Source organism: Anoplophora glabripennis, unplaced genomic scaffold (assembly GCF_000390285.2).
Source record: "Anoplophora glabripennis isolate ALB-LARVAE unplaced genomic scaffold, Agla_2.0 scaffold566, whole genome shotgun sequence".
NCBI classification, from domain to species: domain Eukaryota; kingdom Metazoa; phylum Arthropoda; class Insecta; order Coleoptera; family Cerambycidae; genus Anoplophora; species Anoplophora glabripennis.
The window spans coordinates 296,027-320,471 of NW_019416687.1; the positions used below are offsets into that span (position 1 = coordinate 296,027).

General features: G+C 34.0%; 1 protein-coding gene across 3 annotated transcripts in view; it reads left to right on the forward strand.

Annotated features, from left to right (window-relative positions):
- The window catches only part of LOC108911754 (nuclear hormone receptor FTZ-F1 beta), a 92,385-nt gene extending 71,582 nt beyond the window's left edge, over positions 1-20,803 (forward strand). For 2 of the 3 annotated variants that reach the window (XM_018716763.2, XM_018716764.2), the window contains exons 3-12: positions 4,401-4,652; positions 5,498-5,688; positions 5,751-5,910; positions 8,831-9,096; positions 14,676-15,078; positions 15,459-15,691; positions 15,751-16,011; positions 16,337-16,589; positions 16,652-16,806; positions 20,192-20,803. In XM_018716763.2, coding sequence (XP_018572279.1) covers positions 4,496-4,652; positions 5,498-5,688; positions 5,751-5,910; positions 8,831-9,096; positions 14,676-15,078; positions 15,459-15,691; positions 15,751-16,011; positions 16,337-16,589; positions 16,652-16,806; positions 20,192-20,281 — 2,169 coding nt within the window. In that variant the 5' untranslated portion in view covers positions 4,401-4,495 and the 3' untranslated portion in view covers positions 20,282-20,803. The remainder of the gene's footprint in view (positions 1-4,400; positions 4,653-5,497; positions 5,689-5,750; positions 5,911-8,830; positions 9,097-14,675; positions 15,079-15,458; positions 15,692-15,750; positions 16,012-16,336; positions 16,590-16,651; positions 16,807-20,191) is intronic. The other variant, XM_018716765.2, reaches the window with a different exon arrangement.
- The last annotated feature ends 3,642 nt before the right edge of the window (positions 20,804-24,445 follow it).

Here is a 24,445-nt window from a genome sequence, read left to right on the forward strand (position 1 = left end):
TCTTTGTATATCACAATACGTACTTAAAAAAAATTAAAGATAAAAATTGAAATAAAAATTATCAAAAACTTATGATAATAAAGAAACTGCTTTAAAGTAGTACTTAAAAATCTGAAAATTTAGGGGTGTACTATAAATACCTAAGAGCGCACGTAATTTCAACTCACCCCTTCCACCCTAGGGTGTGGGGTAAAGGTTTTTTTTAGACGTACCCTATTTATTCTGCGATTTTCGGATTGTAGGCGTAAAACTACCCCCAGAAACGCGTTCTTGGGGGTACGTCTAAAAGACCACCCCTCACCCCCTCTGCACCTACTAAGGTGGAAAGGGCCAGTTGAAATCAGGTTCGCTCTTAGGTCTCCCCACTTATAGTACACCCCTAAAATTTCAGATTTCTATATTTATTTTTGAAGGAGAAAAATGCTCATCGAAAAAACGACAAAATCCATATGAGGGTGGTGGTTTGGTTTTTGTGCGAATTCGGCAAGAACGTGCTTTCGGGGGTAGTTTTACGCATAGAATCCGAAACTCGCAAAATGAGTAGGGTACATCTAAAAAAACCACCCGTCACCCCCTAGGGTGGAAGGGGTGACTTGAAATTACGTGCACTCTTAGTTCTTCCCATCTATAGTACACCCCTAAAATTTCAGATTTTTATATTCATTTTTGACGGAGATATTCCAGGTACCCAAGAGCTACTACAGTCCAACTCAAGCCTACCACACCACGTTTTTAGTTTTAAAATGTAAGGTTATGTTTGAAATTTGGCTTTATTCATGAAATGGCGGGAAAATTGATATATATCAGCTATTAACATAAATATAATAGCTGATATGTATCAAAAATTGATATATATCAATTTGTTATATATTTTCACTCACATCACTAATGATCTGTGAATGTTTTATTTAGCAAATTATTTGATTTTTGACTGTTTTATAGTATAGTGTTAAAACAAGTTCCATATTAATGTATTTTTCTTGTTTTCGTAATAGACCAGGCGGGATCTGTTTCAAAAACCATTTTTTAAATTTTTTTATTTTAAAAACTTTATATTTAAAATAAAATGAAATTATTAACTGATTAAAGTATTGATTAATTTTTAAAAATGTATATAAACACTTAAAATTAATTTATATTCAATAAAAATGTAGTATAATGCTTTTTTTTCTAAGATAATTTTGATTTTAAAAATTTGTTTATAATTATTGCTTGATCAAATTTTGAATGTTTAAACAAATTGAATACAATGTATGGATAAGAACTACATAAATTTGAGTAATATTCATTAATAGAATAAAGAAAAATACGAGAAAAGTAAAGCAAATTAAAAGGTAGTAATTATCAATATGTTAATAGGTCGATAATTAACAATAATTCGCATTTGAAAATGCGATATTTTGACTTTTCAGCTCGTGAAACATCGATTTAAAAAAAAAACATCAAAATCGGACCACTAGAAGCCGATAATCAAAATTTTTAAGTGCGCCGCTATTTTGAAAGCGCGATTTCAATTTCTAGTCGGCCGGAGTAGCCGATGTCTTGACTTCCCCCGCCACTACCTCTCATAAATTTTTCGTGAATTTCATGTTCGGTCCAATAGTTTAAATCGACATTTTATATGGGTTGCACAAGGGCGTAAGTTTTGCAAATTCACTCAAGGAAAGTACTCGGAATGACAAAAGTATTTGTTTAAAAAACAGCCCTCCAGACCTCGTAGTTAGGCCACAAATGCCGGTCAACTTTGATCAACTATAACTCTGGAACCAATTAACGAATCACCACGTTTCTTTTTTTAAAGTAGCGTCTTTCCGAGAACTTTGAAAGCATAATTTAAAAAAATAATTATTATAATGAATTTGTAAAGTTATTCTATTTGTTTATAAGCGCAAAAATTACGCATATCTTTAAACAATTACCACGGCTCTTCTAATTAACGGATTTCAATTTTTCTTGACGCATTTTAAAGTTGAGGTTAAATTTGCAAAAATTTCCATTTTTTTTCAAAAATCTGGATTGCAAAATTATTACTCTAAAACTATCGGACCGATTTTAACGAAAATTGGTGTGATGTTTTATTATATCAAAAAGATTTGGGCCAAGTATGAAGATCCTACTTATAATATAAGTACTTTTAAAAAATCGCAAAAATTTATAATTTTTTTCACTTTTTTTGTTGTTTTTGCTATATTTGCAATAATTATGTTGTATTTTTTATTTGAAAATAGGTATATCTTGTGTAAAATTTAATTACGAATCTTTTCCTATTCAATTTTTCTCTTAAATGAATAGTTTTTGAACTGTGTTGAAAAAAGAAACAAAAAAAATTGATTTTTTTCCAATTTTTTTCACTATATTTTTAATAATAAGTTTAGCACACGTTTTGAAGCGCGCGCATAGTGAAATTATGTTTTGTTATATCATTTTGGAGCTATTAAAGCAAAAATTAACGATACTATACATATAAAACATCTACGCCAAAACAGATCCCGCCTGGTCTATAAAGCGTAGTCCAGATCTACATACTTCATACTTTTTCCGGTAATCATACATAAACATCTATAAAAACTATTTACTTAAAAGTGTTTGTAAGTATTTATGCTAATGTGTCTGTGTTTTTGGTTTTCTGTGGAGGATGGAAAGTTTTAAACAAACATTTGCCCGCATAAAAATAGTGTGGACATGTTTGTTTACAAAGACGGGAAATTCAGAATATTGCAATTCTAAATATTTTGTATGCGCATAAATAGACCGATCTTTTCAATTAACTTTCTTGAAACATATATGGTTTGAAATACTGAAATGGAATGAATACTATTTTCTGATATGGACTATTTCCGCTCTTAAACTTTTGTTGAGGGGCAAATAACAAGAATTAATGTTTTTTTTTGTAACGCACTGAGGGTTGCTTTCGGCATGCAGCTAAATAAAACTCTAAATGGTAAAATAAAAGTATTTTTATTGAAAACAAAGTTTAGCGAGAAGAAATATTGTCGGAGCGAGCGTTCGTTGAAGAGTCCTTGTGTGGAGTCGCTCGCAGGTATATGTATTCAGTTTCTGGCGCCAATCTGTGGTGGACCTTTTCCTGAAACCCTTTGTCCTTACGTCAGGCTGGCGCTCTTGACGTAATACTTAAAATGGGCCACTTGCGGACATGTGTACTCACAGGACATTTGTTTAAAAACATTTGTACGTGAATATTGTTTGTAGATCTGGATTAGACTTAAAATTACATTTATTACTTTAAATTTTAGCAGGATCAAGTACTATTTCATTCATATTTTTATTAAGTAGGTACTTGTAAATCGCGAATTTTAATTTTTCCAACAATTGACTAGGACATTAGATAATTCTATTTTTAGTTATATCTATGCTATTAATCAATAAACATGAGTTCTTCATGATTGTGTAGGAGATATTTTTAGTTCCGAAATTTACAGTTACTTGAAGATAAACGTGCCCAATTTTATTGTTTAAAAATAGTCTTATTTCCTCGAACACTACTAAAAGGAGATTTTAGTAATTGACTTCAAAAAGTCCAGTAATCTAGAATTTTTTCAGTTCTTTTTCCTAAGTACAAATTTTTAAAGGAAAATTTTCAATATAAAAAAACACTTCGCAAAAACTGTAATGGTATATTTTCCTTTTTTCTTTTTTCGTCATTTGTTTGAAAATTACAACAAACATTAAAAACTGATTTAGCTTCCTATTAATTAAGCGGTTTTTGAGACACGAGAAAAAACTGAATAGTCTAATTAAGAATATTTGCTGTCGAATTTTTTACTCTATGAGCTAAATCAAATAAATTTTACATTTTTTCTTTAAATTTTATCAAATAAAGTCAAACAGTGTTCTTTGATACTAAAAATCTAGGTAGGTATGCAAAAGATCTGTATAGTCGATTAAAAAAGAATACTTCTATAATGGGTGCTGCATCCTCAAGAAGAACATTTCGTTTTGAAAATAATATGGGAATTTTGAAAAATTAGATAACCTGGAGTCTAATTTGTTATCAGACATTGCTATAAAATCATATGATATGACATATACGTCACATTATTTAATACACTTGTTTGCTAGGACGCACAATCATATATTGACTCAGTTTAAAACCATTGCGATAATTCGTATGAAGCAAATTGTCTAATTTTCGCATTACATCACTGCACATGATGTCAGCTTCTTGAAAAAATTTGTTATTTCCTTATTACCCACAAAAAAAAGTGTTATACCTTCTGGAGAAGCTGACGTCTCTGATTGGTTAAAAAAATTTGAAATTCCTAAATCTTTATCCTGATGTTTTGAAAGTAACATTGAATTAAACCGGAAGAGAGACAACCGTATTAAAATAACTTTTTTCACTGTATGATTTTGCAACTTATCGCTTCTTTCTTTTCCAGTGAATGCTCGGCCACCCTTAAATCGCCACCGCCTCAAACAATGCCAAAAACCACCACCATTCCGGCCATCGGGGTGAGCTGATCTCAGGCTAAGCATGGCCGCAGACATGAGGTCACCCAACGTATCCGTTACTCCAATTAACATGGAGCCTTATCCGCCCCAGGTCCTTTCCAATGGGGACCACCACCCTCCTAGCGAACCCCCACAGAGAACGAGGAGTGCCCCCCACCCAGCCGCCTTGATGACAAATGGTATGTCTCTTTTAATCGGTGTAATCTTATCTAAAATGTTTTATGTTCAAAATACTTATTATATAAACTTTATACAGGTTGTCCCACTTGAAACGGATTCTTCCATGGCTCTGATAATATGAGTAACACAAAAAATGCCTCAATCAAATAGTTGTACCAAGTTATTTTTTTTTAATTTGTCCAGTTGTATTTGTAAATCTTGAACAAGATATACCCATACTGTATACACTTTTTTATAAACATATTTCTAGGGAATACAAAATTGTGATCTTGAGCAAGTCAGTTTTTATAAAAGGAAGTATGTATACCCTTCTCTGTTCTGTGATCTACAAGTGTGATAGAATTGTTTAATATCTTAGATATTATGTTTCTTTATACCTGTTCTAAAGAAGTGGATTAGGGCTATGTTAATAAAATTGTTATCGGTAACCATAGTTATATATATATATATATATATATATTGAAATAAANNNCTACTGTATTCCAAGCAGAAATCTTCGCGATAATGGCGTGTCTGGCAGAGAATGTACGTAGAGGTTACAGACATATACTCGTTTATATATATATATATATATATATTCAAATTAGTACCTACTATACTGTGGTGTAATATTTGTTTATTAGAAAATTAAAGAAATTAAAAAATACAATAATATACAGAAGGCTCCTTATGAAAAAATTATGCGGTAACATCCAGAAGAAATGGGACTCCCAGTATGTTTGAAAATTTTACACTTTTTTGTATTATTAAGTCTGTAAGGTTAATATATTGTCAGAGCTACGGAATCTTCCTTTAGTTTCGCACCCTGTATCTTTGTACTATTTTGTTAAAAGGGCAATTTCAGATTTTTTTTATTCAGGGTCCACTGATATCCTGGATAGTTCCGATGCCGAAGTTGCCAGAATAGACTTTCAGGCGGTGAATATGAGGTCCAAGAAAAAACGCGACGACATACCGAGGCCCATGAGTTGGGAGGGTGAGCTGTCAGACGGAGAGAGAGATGGTATGTGCGTGGATGAAGGCGTCTCGAGTCAGGTGAGTTGAAATTGTAGCGATTATTATCTACACTTCCACATGTCGCATTATTTTTATTACAGGTTCCCGAAAACCTGTCGCTATCACAATCCAAGCAATCTTGTACGTCGGACTCGAAAGAGAGTCCAATCCTGCGACTGAAACAACCCCCTATGGGTAACTACTCACTTCACAGTACACCCAGCAATTCCCCACTACTTAGCCAACGTCATCCTGTAACAGGTAAGCATTTCGTAGTGACCAATGGTCTTTCTTCATATAATTTTCAGTTCATCCACTTCATCGAAGAAATTTCTAAACCAATTCAGTAGTTTCCAAGACTAGCGCAAGTAAGAATTTGTTTTGCTTAATTGTTTTTTTAGCGTGCCGATACAAATTAGGTCATCTCTTAGTAAAATTCTATTAATAACACGCAAATTTTATGACGTAACCTGCTCGTTAAATTTTTTTCTCGTTAGTTATCAGTACACGACAAAAAAACCTTATGAAATGTGATAGCTCGTTGCTTATTTATCTATTGATTTATCTCTTGACATTATATCCATTTTAGACTTCACGGTTCACTGCAAATTTGTCACATTTACAAAACTTAATTCAAATCCGTTGTGCAATACAGCTAATGTGTCGTAAACTTGAAAAAGCACTTTTATTGACATTAAATTATCAATACAATTGTTCCATGTATTGTGCTTGTATTTTATTGGCGTAATAAAATGTAGGTGTTTTGGTAATCTAACGCCAGTTCTAACTTTCTACTCGTACACTGTTTTATAGTATTCTGGACAAGGAAATATGCAAACACAAAATCTTTCATACGTAGCAATTCTATCACCTTACAATTACAACCTTTTGCAGATTTGTTTCAGGTAAATTCAATAAATCAAACTACTATTTTTATTCTTTCTTTATATAATAAAATAAATTTGCGTATTCTCCTCATAGAAATTTGATTGTGCCGTTCCTTTTGCATTGTGTTCCAATAATATGCTCAAATTACTCTCACACTTGAAATGCCCATTTCTATCTTATCGTGTCCAAAAAGAAAGATTGCATGATTTGACTTTTTGAAATCTCTCAGTTTCTAGCCGAGCGTGTCAGTGTGTGTCATAAGCGTACAAATGGAAAGAAATTATTTTCACATTTAATTAATTGCAAAAAAATATAATTCTGTGTGGGTGTTAGTGGCCAATTTGGTAATCAGGGCAGTTCAAAATGACTAAATTTAACATGTCAAGAACATTTTATGATAAACAATGTGTATAAGGGAATTCAAGTACAAAATGCAGATATGTCAGTGAGTGATGCCGTGGAAATGTTCAGTCTGTTAACAAAACTGTCCATCAGAAGTGTTCACCATGTGTTTAAAAGTGGTGAAAGTGTAAAAAAGCGAAATACCTGTGACAGGAAAAGAATTGAAATTGAAAATTACACTAAATATGCCATCTGTAGGAAGATTGATAGATTTTTTAAAAATCTTACCTTTAAAATTGAGTATAAAATGTAACCAATAAAAAAAATGTTTAAAAGAACTTTCGCAACTTAAGACGAAATCGAAAAACCAAGCTAATAGAAAAAAACAAAATTATAGTACGATGAAAACAGTAGAAAAAAATAACAATATATCATCTCATATACCAACAATTAAAACTCATTGTCTAAACCAAACATAAAGGGTGTAAGAAGTTTGACGGCCATTACTTCAGTATGAGATAGAGTAATCATAAATGAACAAAAAAAGTTGTATATTACAGGGGCGTAAGATTAACAGCTTTCAAAATACAGCGAGTATTAATACTGGGGAGTTTCATCACAACATGACAACAACGTTTAACCTAGTGCTACACAGCTGATGCATACTACGTGTGCATGCAGCAGACTTGTCCTATGGAAAAATGTGAACAACTATTATTGTGAAACATTTAGCAAATTTCAAGTCAATTGTTTTCCAGTTTTTAAATAAATAAAATAAAATGTATCGATTTTGTAGTACGAAAATTTAAGTAATTATGAGTCTCTTAAAACAGGAACTTAACTTTTAAACAAGTTGTGAATTTGAAAAATATGTAATTAAAATACCCAAAGATTCACGTCATCCAAATAATCATATGTATTAAAAATAATTTTAGTACTTACCAAAAAGCAAAATTCAGTAATTTTTAAACGCACAAGTACAAAACAAACTACAACATATGCTCAAAATGTCCATCACCAATTTCAATGCACACATGACGCCTTCAAATCAAATTTTTGCGCACTTGCTGGAACACACCTCGAGAAAAGGAAATAGTAATGGTACACAAAAACACTCAGACACAGTTCAATTCCAGATACCAACTGAATTGCGTAATGCTGGACAGCATAGTACCTCGTGTTATCCGCCGCGCCGTTGCCACATTGGTCGATATGAATTTTATCGAATTTTACATTTATTACAATGTTAATTATTTTTTAAAATTAAGCATAACGATGTTCGAAAAAGTGGTAAACATTGTATTTTATGGTATTCTCTAGACGCAGCTATGTCAATATTCCTTAATTAATCCAACTTTTGTACATCAAGTTGGAGATTTTGATAATTCTTTTCTCGGAATTGTTTGAGTTTAGGACCCATGTCATATAAAGTTTTTTTGTTTATTTTATTATATTCTTATAAAATTGAGGCAGTCAAACTTCTAACACCCTGTATATAGGGTGTAACTTTGAGTGGAGCTCATATTTATACAGACCTTTAGAAATACATATCAATAGTATATTTTTTCAAATTCCGCCGTGAAAACTTAATTTTTATCCTCTTTTTAGTTATTTTCGTACCTCGCTGCTGGACAAGCTAGTGTAACCTCAAATAATGGCGTGCTTTAGTGCCCGTATGCACAAACTAGTCTCTGCATTAAAAAACTTAAAATTCACAGTTAGATGTAATGTCTCCAAATGCGGAACAACAACTGACCCCCAACACCCCATGAGTCAATGAGTCACTACTTACTATTTTGTTATTGGAGTATAGGAAGCATAATTTACCAATTTATAGGTGTACAGTCCATTAACGTAATAAGGAAAAACAATTTCAAATATTATCACTTAGTGAAACATATGCAAAAATGTGTGATTTAGCGAAATTGCATCCTATCGCATCTTGTTCCAGGAGTGCCAATCATAAGCCATAAGGATCTCATGCACAAGGCTTTAAACGTTCCTCCGACCCCCAGCCCCGACTCGGCCATCCACTCAGCATACAGCGTCTTCAGCTCCCCAAATCAGAGCCCTTTGACACAACGACACATTACTCTCACGCCAAACCTGAGCAGGAACAACAGCGATGCGTCGCATTCCAGCTGCTGCAGCTACAGCAGCGTGTCGGTCTCTGTATCGCCGACTCAGCAGTTCTCTCCCACTCACAGTCCCATACAGGTGAGTTATTTTAATTGTATTTTCTGAGTTACAAAGTAAGAAATTGCGTAAAACGCAAAACGACCTATTTATTTTGAAGATTATATTAAATCACGTTATTCCTATTGTTTTTTTAATTATTCCTAATGATTATGTTTTTCTTGAAATCTTCCTGACAATTGAAGTGAAGTGAAGTTATGTTGCTGTTCATTAAGGTTTAGAGATGGACATTTTTTTTCGTTTTCTGTATCGATTATTTTGTTTCTCGTTATTTTATCAGCATTATTTTTCTAAAAATTACATAAAACATGTATTTTTTCTGTTAGTGCACTATGAATTTTGCCTTAATTCGTAAAATAGTAATAGTTGGCAACAAGTGGTCACATTGCTAGATTCAGTTACACTTTAAATAAGTCAGCGGTTCTCGATCAGTGGATATTATAAAAAAATATGGTTTTTTGCTATTTCTAAACAAACTTTACGAACCTAAATTTTTGGCAATCGGCTTCTTTTATCAAGACCTATTTCCTACTGTAAATGAATTAATAAGTTTATAAACACCCTATATGTTTGTACGCGGGATCGCAAATGGCTCCGTCTGTCGTGCGGACTCCCAACTGTGCCATTCAAATGGCTACAGTAGGAAGCGACCTGCTAACTGCAGGTACTTTGTTGCATTACTGCCATCCACAGAGGGCGTAACACAATGTTTGAATTGTCAGTGTTGCGAGAAACAACTACTCCCAGAGCTATATGCCCCTACCGGCATTGAATTATAAGTCTGAAACCGGTCTGTGCCTGGTGGGTTAAACTGACGAACAATCCTAGCTGTTGCACTAGGTGTTGAGAGTATAATTCAATGCCGGTAGGGGCATATAGCTCTCGGAGTAGTTGTTTCTCGCAACACTGACAATTCACCCTATATGTTTGTCACTAAAGGTTACTTTTCTTTATTTCTACATTAGTGCGTTTTTTTATTTTATCTTACCAGTATTGTTTACGCAACACCATAAAAATTACGTGAAATGTTAAAATTCTTTATTTCTATCAGTTATTTTCATTTTGAAGTATTTCTTTGTTACTATTAATTATTGTTTTTCATTAAATTTTAGGGAAAGGCAAATTTTTCTTTATTTTGGCTAGTCAATATTATTTTTTATAAATAAATTTAAAAAAAATAGGTACTGATAAATGATAAATTATATAAAACATTTAATTTGTGAAACAGTTTAAGGATAATTAGAAAGGTAAAATAACTGTATAATCAATGAATATAAATTGTCAAGGATTGCTGATTTATACTAATCTACGTCAGTATTTATTGTATGTTATATAATTAATTTTATTCCTATAAAAAATTGCAACTATTAATTTGGTATCACACAGTTGGGTGAATTTTGCATTCTTTAATGAAGTTATAATTGTTGCCGTCATTAGACGGGTGTAAAAAAAACTGTTAAGCTCTTAACTGTACCTCGTTGTGATTACAGTTTTGCAATTCTCTGTTATTTTCTAGTCGTATTAATTCTTGTAAACACAGCCGTTAGCACTGCTCCTTGCGAATGTCACTACTTTTTGCTTTTTTTCTTTCGGTATTAGTTAACATACAAAAACACTAATTAATTTCTAGTTTTTCTGCTGATTGAATTCGCTTGTTAATTGTTCACATCGTTTTTTCATTGTGCTAAAAAACCGATGTTTAGTTTCGTTTTGAAACATTACCAAAGTAACAGATTTTTGATACAAATCTAATTTTTCGTAAAAACATTAATTTATTTGATAACATGTTTCATTAAAATTATTGGGAAATCAAAATTTTCAGTTAAAAGAAAGTAATCGCAGACATTCAAATTTCGTTAGAATTTTTAGATTTGAAAAGATCTGACAATGAGATGAGTGCAATACATTTTTTTTTTAAATTGAATGATGTATTTCTGACAGTGATGTCCATTTATTATAATTTCTAAACTTTACTTCACAGTCATTTAGAAAAAAAAAACTAAGTAGTAGTAGTTTTATGTAAAGTACATTCATAGCTTTAATAGATTTACCAGCTTCTAATTTCCACCTTTTCAGATATTACTTTAAAATAATATAATAGGACAGAAACCATGACACATTTTTTAATTTTTGTTTGAAATCATTATTAAACGGTCAATTTAAAAATATATATAAAATTTGACAAACAATCATGACTAGACTGTTTTAATTAATCTATTAAAAGAAGGGTACAACTAAAAATACTAGATGTATCCTGTCAATAATTAAATTTCTTTTAAAAACAATTATAATGATAATGTATTTAAAAAAGGAAAATACATTGTACATTCCTATACAGGCTGTTACAAATTCGCATCTCACTACAGGGATTTCAGAAATGGTAACAGATACAAACTAGCTTAAATGGGGCCAAAGTTGTGTAAATCAGGGGACCAACATTATGTTTCTAAAATATCAAGACTAACTTGATTAGATTTCAAAATATTTGAAAAAAACAGAAATGGAAATCCGATTTTGTTTCATTTCAGCATTGTTTGAGGTGATATTGAAAAAAGAAGAACACTTTCTCATGGCCACTTTTTGCCCTCTATCGAATGGCATAATCAATCTTATATATAACGTTTCATCTTTACAGGACCATAACCCCCAATACTGAATTGCCTCGGCTCAAACCTGATTCAGACGTTTTGTCTCGAAAAATTTATCTTCAATGTATTTGTTCCAAATTTATGTAAATTTATATTTATTTAGATTTCTATGTTTATTGAATTATCGTAAACTATAAGTGTAAAACATTTAGAATTTGTTTGAATTTTGAGAAGCCTAGAAATAACTACGGGCACGGGATTAAAACTGTAATAATGTTTTATTGTAACACGTGGTGGTAATAATAGTTCAAATAACTAGGTGGATTTTACAGGTCTAACGACACTTAGAGCATACGATAATTCAGTAAATATAGAAATTACTTAAAAAAATTTAGATAAATTTGGAACGATTACATTGAGGTTGAATTTTTCGAGACAAAACGTCTGAGGCAGTACAGTATTGGGGGTCATGACCAGGGCCGTATTTAAAAAAAAAAGTTGATGATGGTCCTGAAAAGACGGAAAGTTGCATATAAAAATTGATTATGCCATTCGATAGAGGACAAAAAGTTGCCATGAGAAAGTGTTCTTTTTTAAATATCACTTCAAACAAGGCTGAAATGAAACGAAAACGGATTTCGAAAATTTAGTTATTTTTTCAAATATTTCAAAAACTAATCATGTTAGCCTTGATTTTTTAGGGGCATAATGTTGGTCCCCTGATTACGCAACTGTGCCCCTATTTAAGCTGGTTCTTATCTCTTACTGTTTCGAAGATCCCAGCAGTGAGAAGCGAACAGCCTGTATATTATGTTTCAATTCCATGATAACTTGGTTTTTATCAACTTTTTTAATTTGAAAATGCTTTCACAGCATTGTTTTACCACAAGTAATTTCCGTTTTATCTCCTTCAAGTCTGCCGAATAAATTATCCAATGTTGGTACCAATTTTCTTTATTCAGGTATTTTGCCACCTGTGAAAAAAATTTAAAATTAGTGAAATAAACCCTTTCTCCGAAAGGTTATTTATATGAAAATAGGTTTGCCTGTTGCTGACACTGAAAAAAGCAAACAAAAAATACTTATCCCTGTATATCAGTTCAATAAGTTGTTGATTTTTAGAAAATCAATCAATTCATTATCAACAATTATTATTGAAACTATAATATAAATCTTCATCAATCTTAGAATCCTTTGTTTTCGTTTCAATAATGGGACTCTACATAACTTTCCATACAGTTTCCAGTGGCAAATTTTTAATATTTACCAAGTCTTTCATTCTCATTACAATCATATTTTATATTTACATTTCCGCATTGTAACTTTATCATTTCCTTTGATTCACAGCACCACCACCGCCGAATTATAAAAATTTTGTTTTTTTGTACAACTGGTTTTATAAGATTCATCTATTTATTTTCCTGTTAGAAACATTTTACTTGTAAATTGATTCTCAGAAAGGGATTATTCCAGGTGTGGTCCCTACCCAGACGTTAAACTTTTAATGCTGGTGTTTAATCCGTTGACAGTTGAATTTTTTGAGAGGTGGTAAACGAACCGTAGGTAGTCATTCTGTTAAATCTGTACTTATGCAAAAATATAGAAGTATTCTGTATGAAGTACATTTTGGTATTAGATTACCGTATTTGAAATACATATTGTTTTAAAGTAGTTGATCTTGTTTCGTTTCGTAGATGAATTCTGTATATTTATTTATAAACATGCTTTCAATATAGGTGGTAATGGTGGTATACCTCATGAGTTAGTCCTCTTGTGTAAGATTCATAATGTACGAATTCATTAAGCATTTCTCCATAACTTCTTTCGACTTGAAATCTTAAGTAATTAGTACATGGGCATTGCCTACATGCGTATGTAAATGTGCCACAGTTTATTGTCTCGTTTTTAACGAATTTACTTTGGCCCACGCGTATTTGTTTACTACAATGAGAAAGCTCTGTAGCACTAAAACCGTTTAGGAGGATTTTATTGGGTAAGATTTTTACTGAGCCACATTTGCATTGAATTATCATTAATTTCAATAATTAACGTCGGTTAATTTGTCGGAGGCCTGGATATTACGTTACGCATGTTCCATTTTTAACACTCCGAGACCTCTATTATTGTTTTCTGTTGTACCTGCGCAGCCTTGAGCGCTTCCTATGATATATTTATGAGAAATATATATTTAGATTTCTTTGAATTCGTTTGGGCGAATTACAAACATCTTTAAGAATTCGTTTAAAATAAATAATGTATTATGGTCAATTTTTCAAATTCCTTAGGAACAAGATTGCCGTGTGATTCATTCATCTTAAATCGTTTACATCATTCTAATGCAAATTTGCCTTTATTTATCTCCACAATTTCAAGGATTAAATTGACTAACAGTTGAATTATTAGAAAAATAATTTGTGTTATCTAATTCAGAAATTAACGAAGCGAATTACATAAGACTAATTTTGGTATAAAAAACAAGATAAAAGGTTGTTTTGTGTTTAGAAGCTACATTCGAGGCATTCTTCTGGAGAAGCTTTCTTTGATGAAAATAAACTGATTGATATTGTTACTTTAGCACAAATTCCTTCCTTGAAAATTACAGGCGTCGCTAGATAATTTATTTATTTATTTTTTTTAAGTTAACACTGTCGTTTTAGATATTGATACAAAATTTTTGAGGTAGACAGAAATGAACAATTTCTTATTTTTAGCTGTAGAAGCGTTATAAGTACTAAAAACAATTCTTTGTTTTTTTGCTGGTATTTTATAAAAATGTCAATTTATTTGCCATATTTCTGTAGTGTTTGTAACTTACCCCTCCTAAACTGTTTATCATTACCAACGATCCTATCAAAAGTGATAGTTTTTATACATAATTTCCAGTACAAAATTTTTTTTTTGTAAAGCTTGTCTCAGCGAGAACATCAGTAGTACCTTTTAAAATTAAATTGACCGTTTCAGAAATAAATCTGCAAACAACAACTTTGAAATTACATATTTCGTTTTCTCCAGGGACGCCACATGCACAGTATTCACAGCAGCCCCCTACATCACAATATCCTCTACCGTAGCCTCCAGGAGGACCCCACAATCCAGTATGCTACAGAGCACGACGCTCTCGATGAACCCGAAGACAAGGCGGGCCTTCTACACTCGTCACTGCCAGCTCAGCCCGGAATATCGAGGCAGCAACTCATCAACAGCCCCTGTCCGATATGCGGGGACAAGATATCCGGGTTCCACTATGGCATCTTCAGCTGTGAATCGTGCAAAGGCTTTTTCAAGAGGACCGTGCAAAATAGGAAGAATTACGTTTGCCTGCGGGGGGCTCAGTGCCCCGTCACGGTGGCGACTAGGAAGAAATGTCCCGCTTGTCGGTTCGATAAGTGCTTGCAGTGCGGGATGAAACTTGAGGGTAAGAGAAAAAGTGATTATTCTAATAGTCTTGTTTGTAGGGCAGTCTGAGGACCGAAGGCCCGAGAGAAAGGCCAAGTCCGTGTTAGCGGACTTGCCTACCTTTCTAGTTCATTAATATAAATTGCAATGTGTATAAATCTGGCAGTTCTGGACCAATTTTCACACTTTTGGCAGATCTTGTATTTCTCAAGGAACTAGACAAAAAGTAGTTCAAACGTTCCATGATTTGATAAAGTTTATTTCATTCTTAAAAAAACAAGTACCAAAACTAATTTTTTCTGTTGACATCATGAAAACATATTTGTTTAAATTTCCAGACTTATTGTAGCCAGTAATCATTAAGAACGTAAAGGTAATATTTCTCCGCTTTACTTCCAGCTATCAGAGAAGACCGAACCCGCGGAGGTCGATCCACGTACCAGTGTTCTTACTCTCTGCCCCCCTCCTTGACTAACCACGCAGAATTAAGGGCCAGTTCGACTGATCTAAGGCAGGGGATGGGTGATACCCACCCCGGCCTTACCGTGAAGCTAGAACCTCCCGATTCGGGAGTTCCTCATCACAAGAGAAATACTCTGCCAGGATCGAAAGGTGTCCCTCCATTATTGCAAGTGAGAAATATAAAGGCCCTAGTTTGTAACACGCTTTTTAATTTATTCCCATTTTTAAGGAAATAATGGATGTGGAGCATCTGTGGCATTACAACGAAATGGAACTGAACAAATTGAGCACTGAGGGTCACCTGGGCAAGGAGGGTTCCAGCGGTGCTGTGCACAATCTTTCCACTCACCCGTTACTGGCCGGCACCGCATTGGCTGGGTCCACAGACACGAACCCCGACTTTGTGGCGAACCTCTGCAACATAGCGGACCACAGGCTTTACAAGATCGTGAAGTGGTGCAAAAGTCTTCCGTTATTTAAGAATATATCGGTGAGTATGTGACACAGTTAGTGTCAGTTTAAATGTTTTTGCACTTGTTTTACTAATATAAAGTGTATCGAATTTGATCTCGGAAACTGGAAATATGCAAACTTTTTAAAAGTAAATTTTATTGCAATAGTTGAACAATCCAAAACTGAAAATAATAACAGGTTTTTCCCACTTGCACACATATGACATGAAAGGAAACGCCTAAGTTGGAAACTGACAAATCGACACATTACAATTTCCAAGCAAAGAATACACAAAATTATTATTTTCAGATTAAGTACAAGTAATTGCTTACCCGATGCAACAAAATTTGTTCGTTTTTCAGATTGACGATCAAATATGTTTGCTCATAAACTCGTGGTGTGAACTCCTCCTCTTTTCGTGCTGTTTCCGATCCATGTCGACCCCGGGAGAGATAAGGGTGTCCCTGGGGAAGAGCATAAACTTGGCGCAGGCCAGAGAAATGGGCATGCAAGCATGTATAGAGAGGATGTTGAACTTCACAGAGCAGCTTAGGAGACTTAGGGTGGACCAGTACGAGTACATAGCCATGAAGGTTATCGTACTGCTTACGTCTGGTAAGTTTAAGAAAAAAGTGTGTCGCGGATGTTCATTTTATCGTTGTTTATTTTCCTTGTAGATACTTCGGAACTTAGAGAGGCTGAGAAAGTGCGAATGTCACAAGAGAAAGCTTTGAAGGCTTTACAGGATTATACGTTGTCGCATTATCCCGAGAGTCCTGCCAAATTTGGGGAGCTTCTGCTTCGTATTCCTGAATTACAACGAACCTGCCAGGTAAGGGTTGCATCTAACGTTTGTTGAAAGTTTACTAGCGGGGGCATTTTATTTTTCATTTAAAAATTACAATTTCGTCAATAAATCAAAGTTGAAAATTTAAGCAAAATATACTAGGTTGTTAACAAACTTCTGCTTCAGGTCATTAAGTTTTCTTAAGGGGATGTATACAATTACAACGATGAGAAAATTGATTTTTTATATTAAACGATAGAACTGTATGTGAAGAATATGTTCTGATATTCTGTTTGAAAGAGAAATTCGAAAGACTCCGGAAGTTACAGCCTGTGAACATTGTTCATGTCCTCTTGGGTTCGGAGCGCACAGGGACAGGTATACTCGTCGATCAGAAGTTTGTAGGAGATTTAATCGTTTTCGGACGAGTTTCAGGAAATAGGCACCTAAGTTTGTTTACAGTTTATAGTTGCCCTTTTACCCTTCGTCCACAGCGACGCTTGTTTGTCGAACGACTCCGTCTGCAAAGGATAGAATAGGAAGGGGGATTTACTGTTTTTCTTGAAACTACATTTCTGAAAGTGGTGTACACGATTACGCAAAAACTATTGAACCGATAGAGTTCTCCCTTGGTAGAAATGTTGGTGACATTATTACCTTCTACAGGGTGTAGTAATCCTAAATGAACAAAAAAGTTGTATATTACAGGGACGTAAGATTAACGGTTTTCAAAATACAGTGAGTATTAATATTGGGGAGTAAACAACTATTATTGTGAAATATTTAATAAATTTCAAGACAATTGTTTGACAATTTTGTAGTACGAAGATAGTGTTGTGCTTAAATGTTAGCCCGAATTTTAGTAATTATGAGTCCCTTAAAACAGGAACTTAACTTTTAATCAAATTAGGAATTTGAAAAATATGTAATTAAAATACCCAAAGATTCAATTTAGGTACTTACTAAAAAGCAAATTCAGTAATTTTTAAACACACAAGTACAAAACAAACTACAACATATGCTCAAAATGTCCACCACCATTTTCGATGCGTCCTCGCTGGAAAACACCTCAAAAGGAAATAGTGGTATGCAAAAAACACTCAGACACGGTCCAATTCCAGATACCATCTGAATTGCATATTGCTTGACAGCTTAGTACCTTGTGTTATCCGCCGCGCCTTTGTCACATTGCTCAATATGAATTTTATCGAATTTTAAATTTATTACAACGCTAATTATTTTTTAGAATTAAGCGTAAAGAAGTTCAAAAAAGTAATAAATAAACATTGTATTTTGTGGTATTCTATGTATGCAGTTATGTCAATATTCCTTAATTAATCGAACTTTTGTATGTCAATGAAGATTTTGATAATTTTTTTTTATTGGAAACATTTTTTGACAAATTCTGCAAAAATTTCGCATGAAAATGTGATTTTCATCTTTAAATGCGTACCGTTTTTTCAATTTTGCATTTTTTCCATTTTTCTCAATGTCACATAGAAACTACACGTTTTAAATAAGAAAATTTTATTATTTTGTTGAAGATTGAATTTCACGGGGAACTAGGCTGTACACCGTTTTGGAAGTCATGCCGCAACCTTGCTGTAACTCTACCACAGCTCCCCCATTTTGACAATGAATGAACTAAAAAAAAAAATTGTATACTTAAATATTCTATTAAAAAACACCTACAGTCCGATGAATGTAGAATGAATATTTCTTAATTTAAAAAATTACAAAAAATTTACTCGTTTTCCTCCTTCTAATTGTATATATCCCCTTACTTAATTTTAAATTATAGTACTGCCATATTTTTTAACAATTTTTGAAAAATTTTATTTTTGCTTGTGTAAAAAAAATATTTTATTCTAATTGACCAATCAGTATTGTAACCTGAGGGGTAGTTTCTTAATGTTGGCTTAAGGTTGGGGGTATTTTTCTGTAACTGTAATAGTTTTGGTTATGTCAAGAAGTGACATAACCAAAACTCAAGTACTGAGCATTATAAAATATTTGTAAAAAACTAAAAATGTTTTGCTGAATTTAACACCAGCTAGTGGACAAAGAAAGCAATTTGATTTGATTTTCAATTTCCAGTAGTTTTCAAGATGTTAAATTTTTAAAGGGTGTTCCAAATTTTACAGAAGAAGTAATTTAAATGGAAAACACAAGTTTTTAATTAAAACTTATAAATGTTTCATTGACTCATAAAGAATGCAGTATAAAGTTATGTATGGAATAGCATATCGGGTAAATGGCATCCACGGTTTTTCTGTATGTACTCTTTTGTTGAAATTTTTCATGACCGTTTTGCATAAATGCCGCTGAATTTCCTTGATATAGTGCTCAATTTTTTTCTTTAATGCGTGATCGGTCGTGGGCTTGTTGGCGTAAACCCTAGATTTCAAATAACCCCGAAGAAAAAAAAGTCCAACGGCATGATCGCATGATCTGGCCAGCCAATTCCGATCACCAAAACAGGGAATTACATGACCAGGAAATGACACATGCAGTAATTGAATTATTTCCCGGGCTGTATGATATGTGACATCGTCTTGTTGAAACTACGTTGTCTACATCCACATGTTGCAATTTAGGCACATAAAAGTGGATTATCATGTCATGATAGCGAGCACTATTAACTGACTGCATTTTCTAAGAATGGTGCCTCCAGCCCAAAATCCGCACCAAACAGTGACACGTTTAGATGCATTTGTTTCTCAACAATCACTCATGTATTTTCTGAACCCAAAATGCGACAATTTTTGTCAATTAACTAAGCCGTCAAGATGAAAATGAGCCCCATCGCTGAAAATTATTTTGTTTAAAAATTTTGCATCCATTTGTTCCACAATCTATTCAACGAACTCTCTTCGCTCTTTGTGGTCACTAGACTTCAATTCTTGACTCAATTGGACTTTGTAAGCATAAAAATGCAAATCTTTCGGAGAATATGCTGTAGAGAGCTTCTCGAAATGTCCAATTCGTGACCATGGTACCAAATTGATGTTTCTGGACTCTCAGTAACACTCTCACGACCTGCTTCTATGTTTTGTGTTGAACGACTCGTTGAAGGACGGCCAGAGTGTTTAAGACCACTGATTGATTCGGTCTCCCTGAATTTTTCAATTAATCTCTTCACTATTCAGACCATATTTTGTACGAAAATTGTGATCTGTAGCTACCAAACCTTCATATTTTTAAAATATTGCCCAACAATGAAAACACGTCTTTTTTTTGGTTGTCAACACTTTACCGCACAAATGGTGCAAAATTCAAATCTTGCATGAATTTTGGACACCCGATATAAGCACCATCACTTGATTTGTTTTATGCATTTGGTATATATTTTAATTGGCAAATTAACATTTTCTTAAAATTGCATCAACGCCGTACATGAATTCGCTAATATCGGTTGTTTTGCCCGTAGGTCGGAAAAGAGATGCTGACCATAAAATCGAAGGACGGAGACGGACCTAGCTTCAACCTCCTTATGGAGCTCCTGAGGGGGGACCACTGAAATGTGCCTTAAATAGCTTTGGTGGTGGGCTCATATACTACAGACAGTATTGCTTATTACTCTTTTAGCTTTAAGTGAAACTTTACGTACTTAGTAACCGTGCTGGACACAAAAAACGATGGCAGGGAATTTTCCACAGACCCCCTCTCTATTTGGCAGGTTTGGAAATTAGTAAATGTTAACGAGCAGTTAAAATTCATTTTTTCATGTTTTTAAATTCGGGGGTTTTTGGGAAATTCCAGACTAGAATTAGAAACTGTTTCAACCGGATTTGTACATATATTTTTAAGTTAAGTTTCTATTTTGATATTTTTTATTATACACTGAGGCTATTTATGAGATTGCCTAGACGTTGATCATTTTTTTTATATGAGGTACGGTGTTCGGTCGTACCCACTTATTTCTTTTATACGTAAGGGGAGTAAGTGGGTAAGGGCGTTCGCTTTGTATTAACTAGTATTAGAGTAGGTTAATGCTCAATAGTTCACTTGTATCCAATACAAGTATGGGCACTTTTTGCAATTTTATGTTTTTTTATACAAATCTTGCACCATTCCAGTGGTTGAAACTTACAGCTTTTCATGGGAAAGAATCGGAATCCGTTTTTTTCTACTTGGATTTTAATTTGGAGTTGTCGGTAGTTGAAAACTACCCTGTTGATGTTTGCGGGGCGGAAAGGGGACTATTGTTGTAAATAGTCCTAATATTGATTTTTATTTATTCAATATCGTGTAAATCAGAACTTTATTTTTATATTGTGCCAATGTTTTGATTGTTTCCTTTGGGATTTGGAGGAGTGGGCCGAAATTTGTTTTAAAAGCATCATCTCTCGAGCCCCACCACCGATCGTTAGAATGGGATTCGGTGAAAGCTGTATCGAAACGAAAGGGCAGCATTCTAGATTTTTCGTTATAAAAACTACATGCTGCAGGTTTATGAAATACAAAAAATTGTGAAGGTTTTCAAATGCATCTGGGCTTTACTCACAGATGTGCCTCGGCAGATAATTTGGACATAAAATGGTTGATATAGGAAACGTCGAATAACGGCAGCAATGTGAAGAACGAACTAATGCCTTGAAGTCGGTCGGATTGAAAAAACTGGACTCAATTTCTGCGTTTTCAATTTAACGCAATTGTCTTCTCTATGTTTGGTTACATTTCGTTTTAAAATTCAATTTATTTAAGAGGGTTCTGTAGCAAACAGGCAACCAGCAATACATTTTTACACAGTTTGTCTAAATATGAATTAATCCACAAATAACAGACTTTCCCCGATTTTAACACAATTTTCTATAAAATGGACTTAGTTTGAAACTTACATTACATTTTGGTGTAAAGAAATTTGTAATTTACGATGCCGTTTGTTCAAAAGTGGCAAATTACAAATTTCTTTACAACATAAAGTAATTTCAGTTTCAAACTAACTTCATTTTATGGAAAATCTGTGTTAGAATGGAAGAAAGTCTTATTTGAGCATTAACTCATATTTAGACAAACTGTGTAATAAAATCCATAAAAATGTATTGCTGGTTGCCTATCTGTAATAGAAACCTTTTAAGCCATGTCTTAACGAATTTCAGTTACTTTGTTTCTTCTGCATCATACATATCGAGGTATCTGAACTTTTTAGATTACTATACAAATTTCAAAATTAATCGAGCATCGGTTATATAATATAGAGGGTGTCCAGGAAATGATGGGCAATCTCTAGATTTTGGGCGTCGTGCAAAAGTGACATCTGCATTTTTTTTATTCAGACACCCTGTAAATTAGCTCTTGGAATTAGATCATTTTTATCATAAACAGAAAAGTACTTTCAACATGCATTTTTTTAAAGGGAACACATTGTATATTTTTGCACATTTGGATATAACTATAATCGAAAGAAATCGTTCTATTCAATTCAAATACTGGGTGTTTAATTAAAAAAATTATGTTAGGCACGTGTCTCCGTAAAACGATGCTCAGTTGTTATCGCAGCTTGGGCAAAAGGAAATTCAACGAGTTCACTCAAGTTTTATCTTTCAACTTTTTTCTTGTGCCAGAGAGTAGGGGAGAAAATAGATAGTGATATTTATGGAGAACCACCTGTACATCTGGCCGAGGCACGTCGGGTGTTGAAGCTATTTTTGAAAGAGATAAAAATCTAAATTTTATAATGCTATATGGCGACGTTTTTAAGAATATTTCCTTGTTATCGGATTAATGGTTGTTTTTTCGAAATTCGTACTAAAATTTTTTTATACACAGAGTTATTTATACATCGTTTAAATTTATTTGCAATGTATACCAGTGTCAATCCTTATACAAAAAAAAAAAAACTTAAGACTAAAGGGGTGGCCTTCGAAAGCCGCATCCAATGTGGCTTTAGCCCTAATACTTTTTGTACTCACTTTTTACTATCGACTATATACAGAAAAATGTATTGAAATATTTAATATACATTACATCCAAATAAGTGTTTTTTATTTATATATCCTTCTCCTCATCCCTCTATGCTCTGAAATGAATTATTTTAAATTTATTGTATCGCATTCTATCTAAAAGACAACTACCTTACAGATATAAGTACTGTAGTAATAGTAAAAAAAATAAGGCAAGAATTATGATAATTTGCGGCATAGTAGTGGTAGGGGTAGGAGGAGGAGGAGGAGGAGTAGCAGTTTTTTTTCCTCCTCTCCCTTACACCTTGGAACCGTCGTGGACATAACATCAAGGTGAATGGATGTCTTTAATATTGATCTATTATATGTATCTACTTCTCCCCTCCCCCGAGTACAGGGATTAGGAGTTCGATTTCTATAGGGATTTTCCCGCTGTGCATTTACATTTGGTGGTTCCTGAACTTGTCCAACCACTCGTTCTTCTCTTTCCTTCTCCTTCATTATTTTAATCATAAGCTCTTTCGTTTTGTCCCAGGCCTTTTTCTGCTCCACTATTGTTTGGATAAGGTTTTCTACTATCAGCCTTTTCCCTACGGCTACATACAATTGCTGCCTATCTTGCTCCCACTTTGGGCACATGAAAAACGTATGTTCCGCTGTGTCTTGTTCTCCGCAATAGCGGCACTCATCACTGTCCCTTTTTCCCATCTTCTTTGCATAAACACCAAACCTTCCATGCCCAGTTAAGATCTGAGTCATGTGGTAATCCACATTTCGGTGTTTGCACTCAAGCCATGTTTTGATTTCTGGTAGTGGTGGTGGTGGTAGTAGTAGTGGTGGTGGTGGTAGTGGTGGTAGTCATGGCAGAGGTAGTAGTCGTGGTAGTAATCATATTCCTATCCTCACTGCTTTCTCAAAGTGAAGGTGGTGACGTACTTCCTTCCTAGTGTCAACCGGTCATTGAAGCGACCCTTGTGACAGATATTGGAATTTCCCTCCCTGCCCTGCGGGCTATAGTAACATGACCCTGTACCCATCCATCTGCTTTCCAACCACCTGTGTCCCTTATCCTTAGATATGTCGCCATCGCCTCCCTCACAATCCATGTAGGGAGGGTCGGCAACCACAGAAGGACCTCTAGTGCGGTCATTGGAGTCATCCTCATTACACTTGTAATACCTAAGCAGGCGAGCCTTTGGATCCCTGATAGCTTCCTGGTTACCGTCACCCGGCCACCAGACTAAGGCTGCCGTCTTGGTCTGACCACCACTTGTACACCCAATGAAGCACTTTTGAATTGAGTCCCCAGTTTTTTGCCCAATATCTTCCTTAATTGCCAGAGGGTTGCCACCGATTTCCAGATGATCCTTTCGACTTGTCTCCAAGACAATTTAGTGTCCAGGATTACACCCAAGTATTTGACTTTCCAAGCCACAGTTAGGGTCTCCGCGGACATGCTTGGGGCCCTGGATTCGCTTATTTTCCTCCTTGTAAATAGGATCATCTCAGTTTTCTTTTCGTAGACTGAGAGCCCCATCTCCTCGCACCACCTCTCTATAATCCTACAGACTCCCTGCATTCTGTCGCATATTCAAAGACTGGCCTGTGACTAGAACTTGCAGTGGAAGAAAAATGAGAAAATGTTAACCCTTAAACTCTCCAAACAAGTTTTCAATAAAAAGTTATGATTGACATTATTGTGGAATTTCTTCAGCGATAAAATTTTATTACTCATTTCTAGGTGACGGTGAAATAAAACCGTAGTTTAAAATATGCAG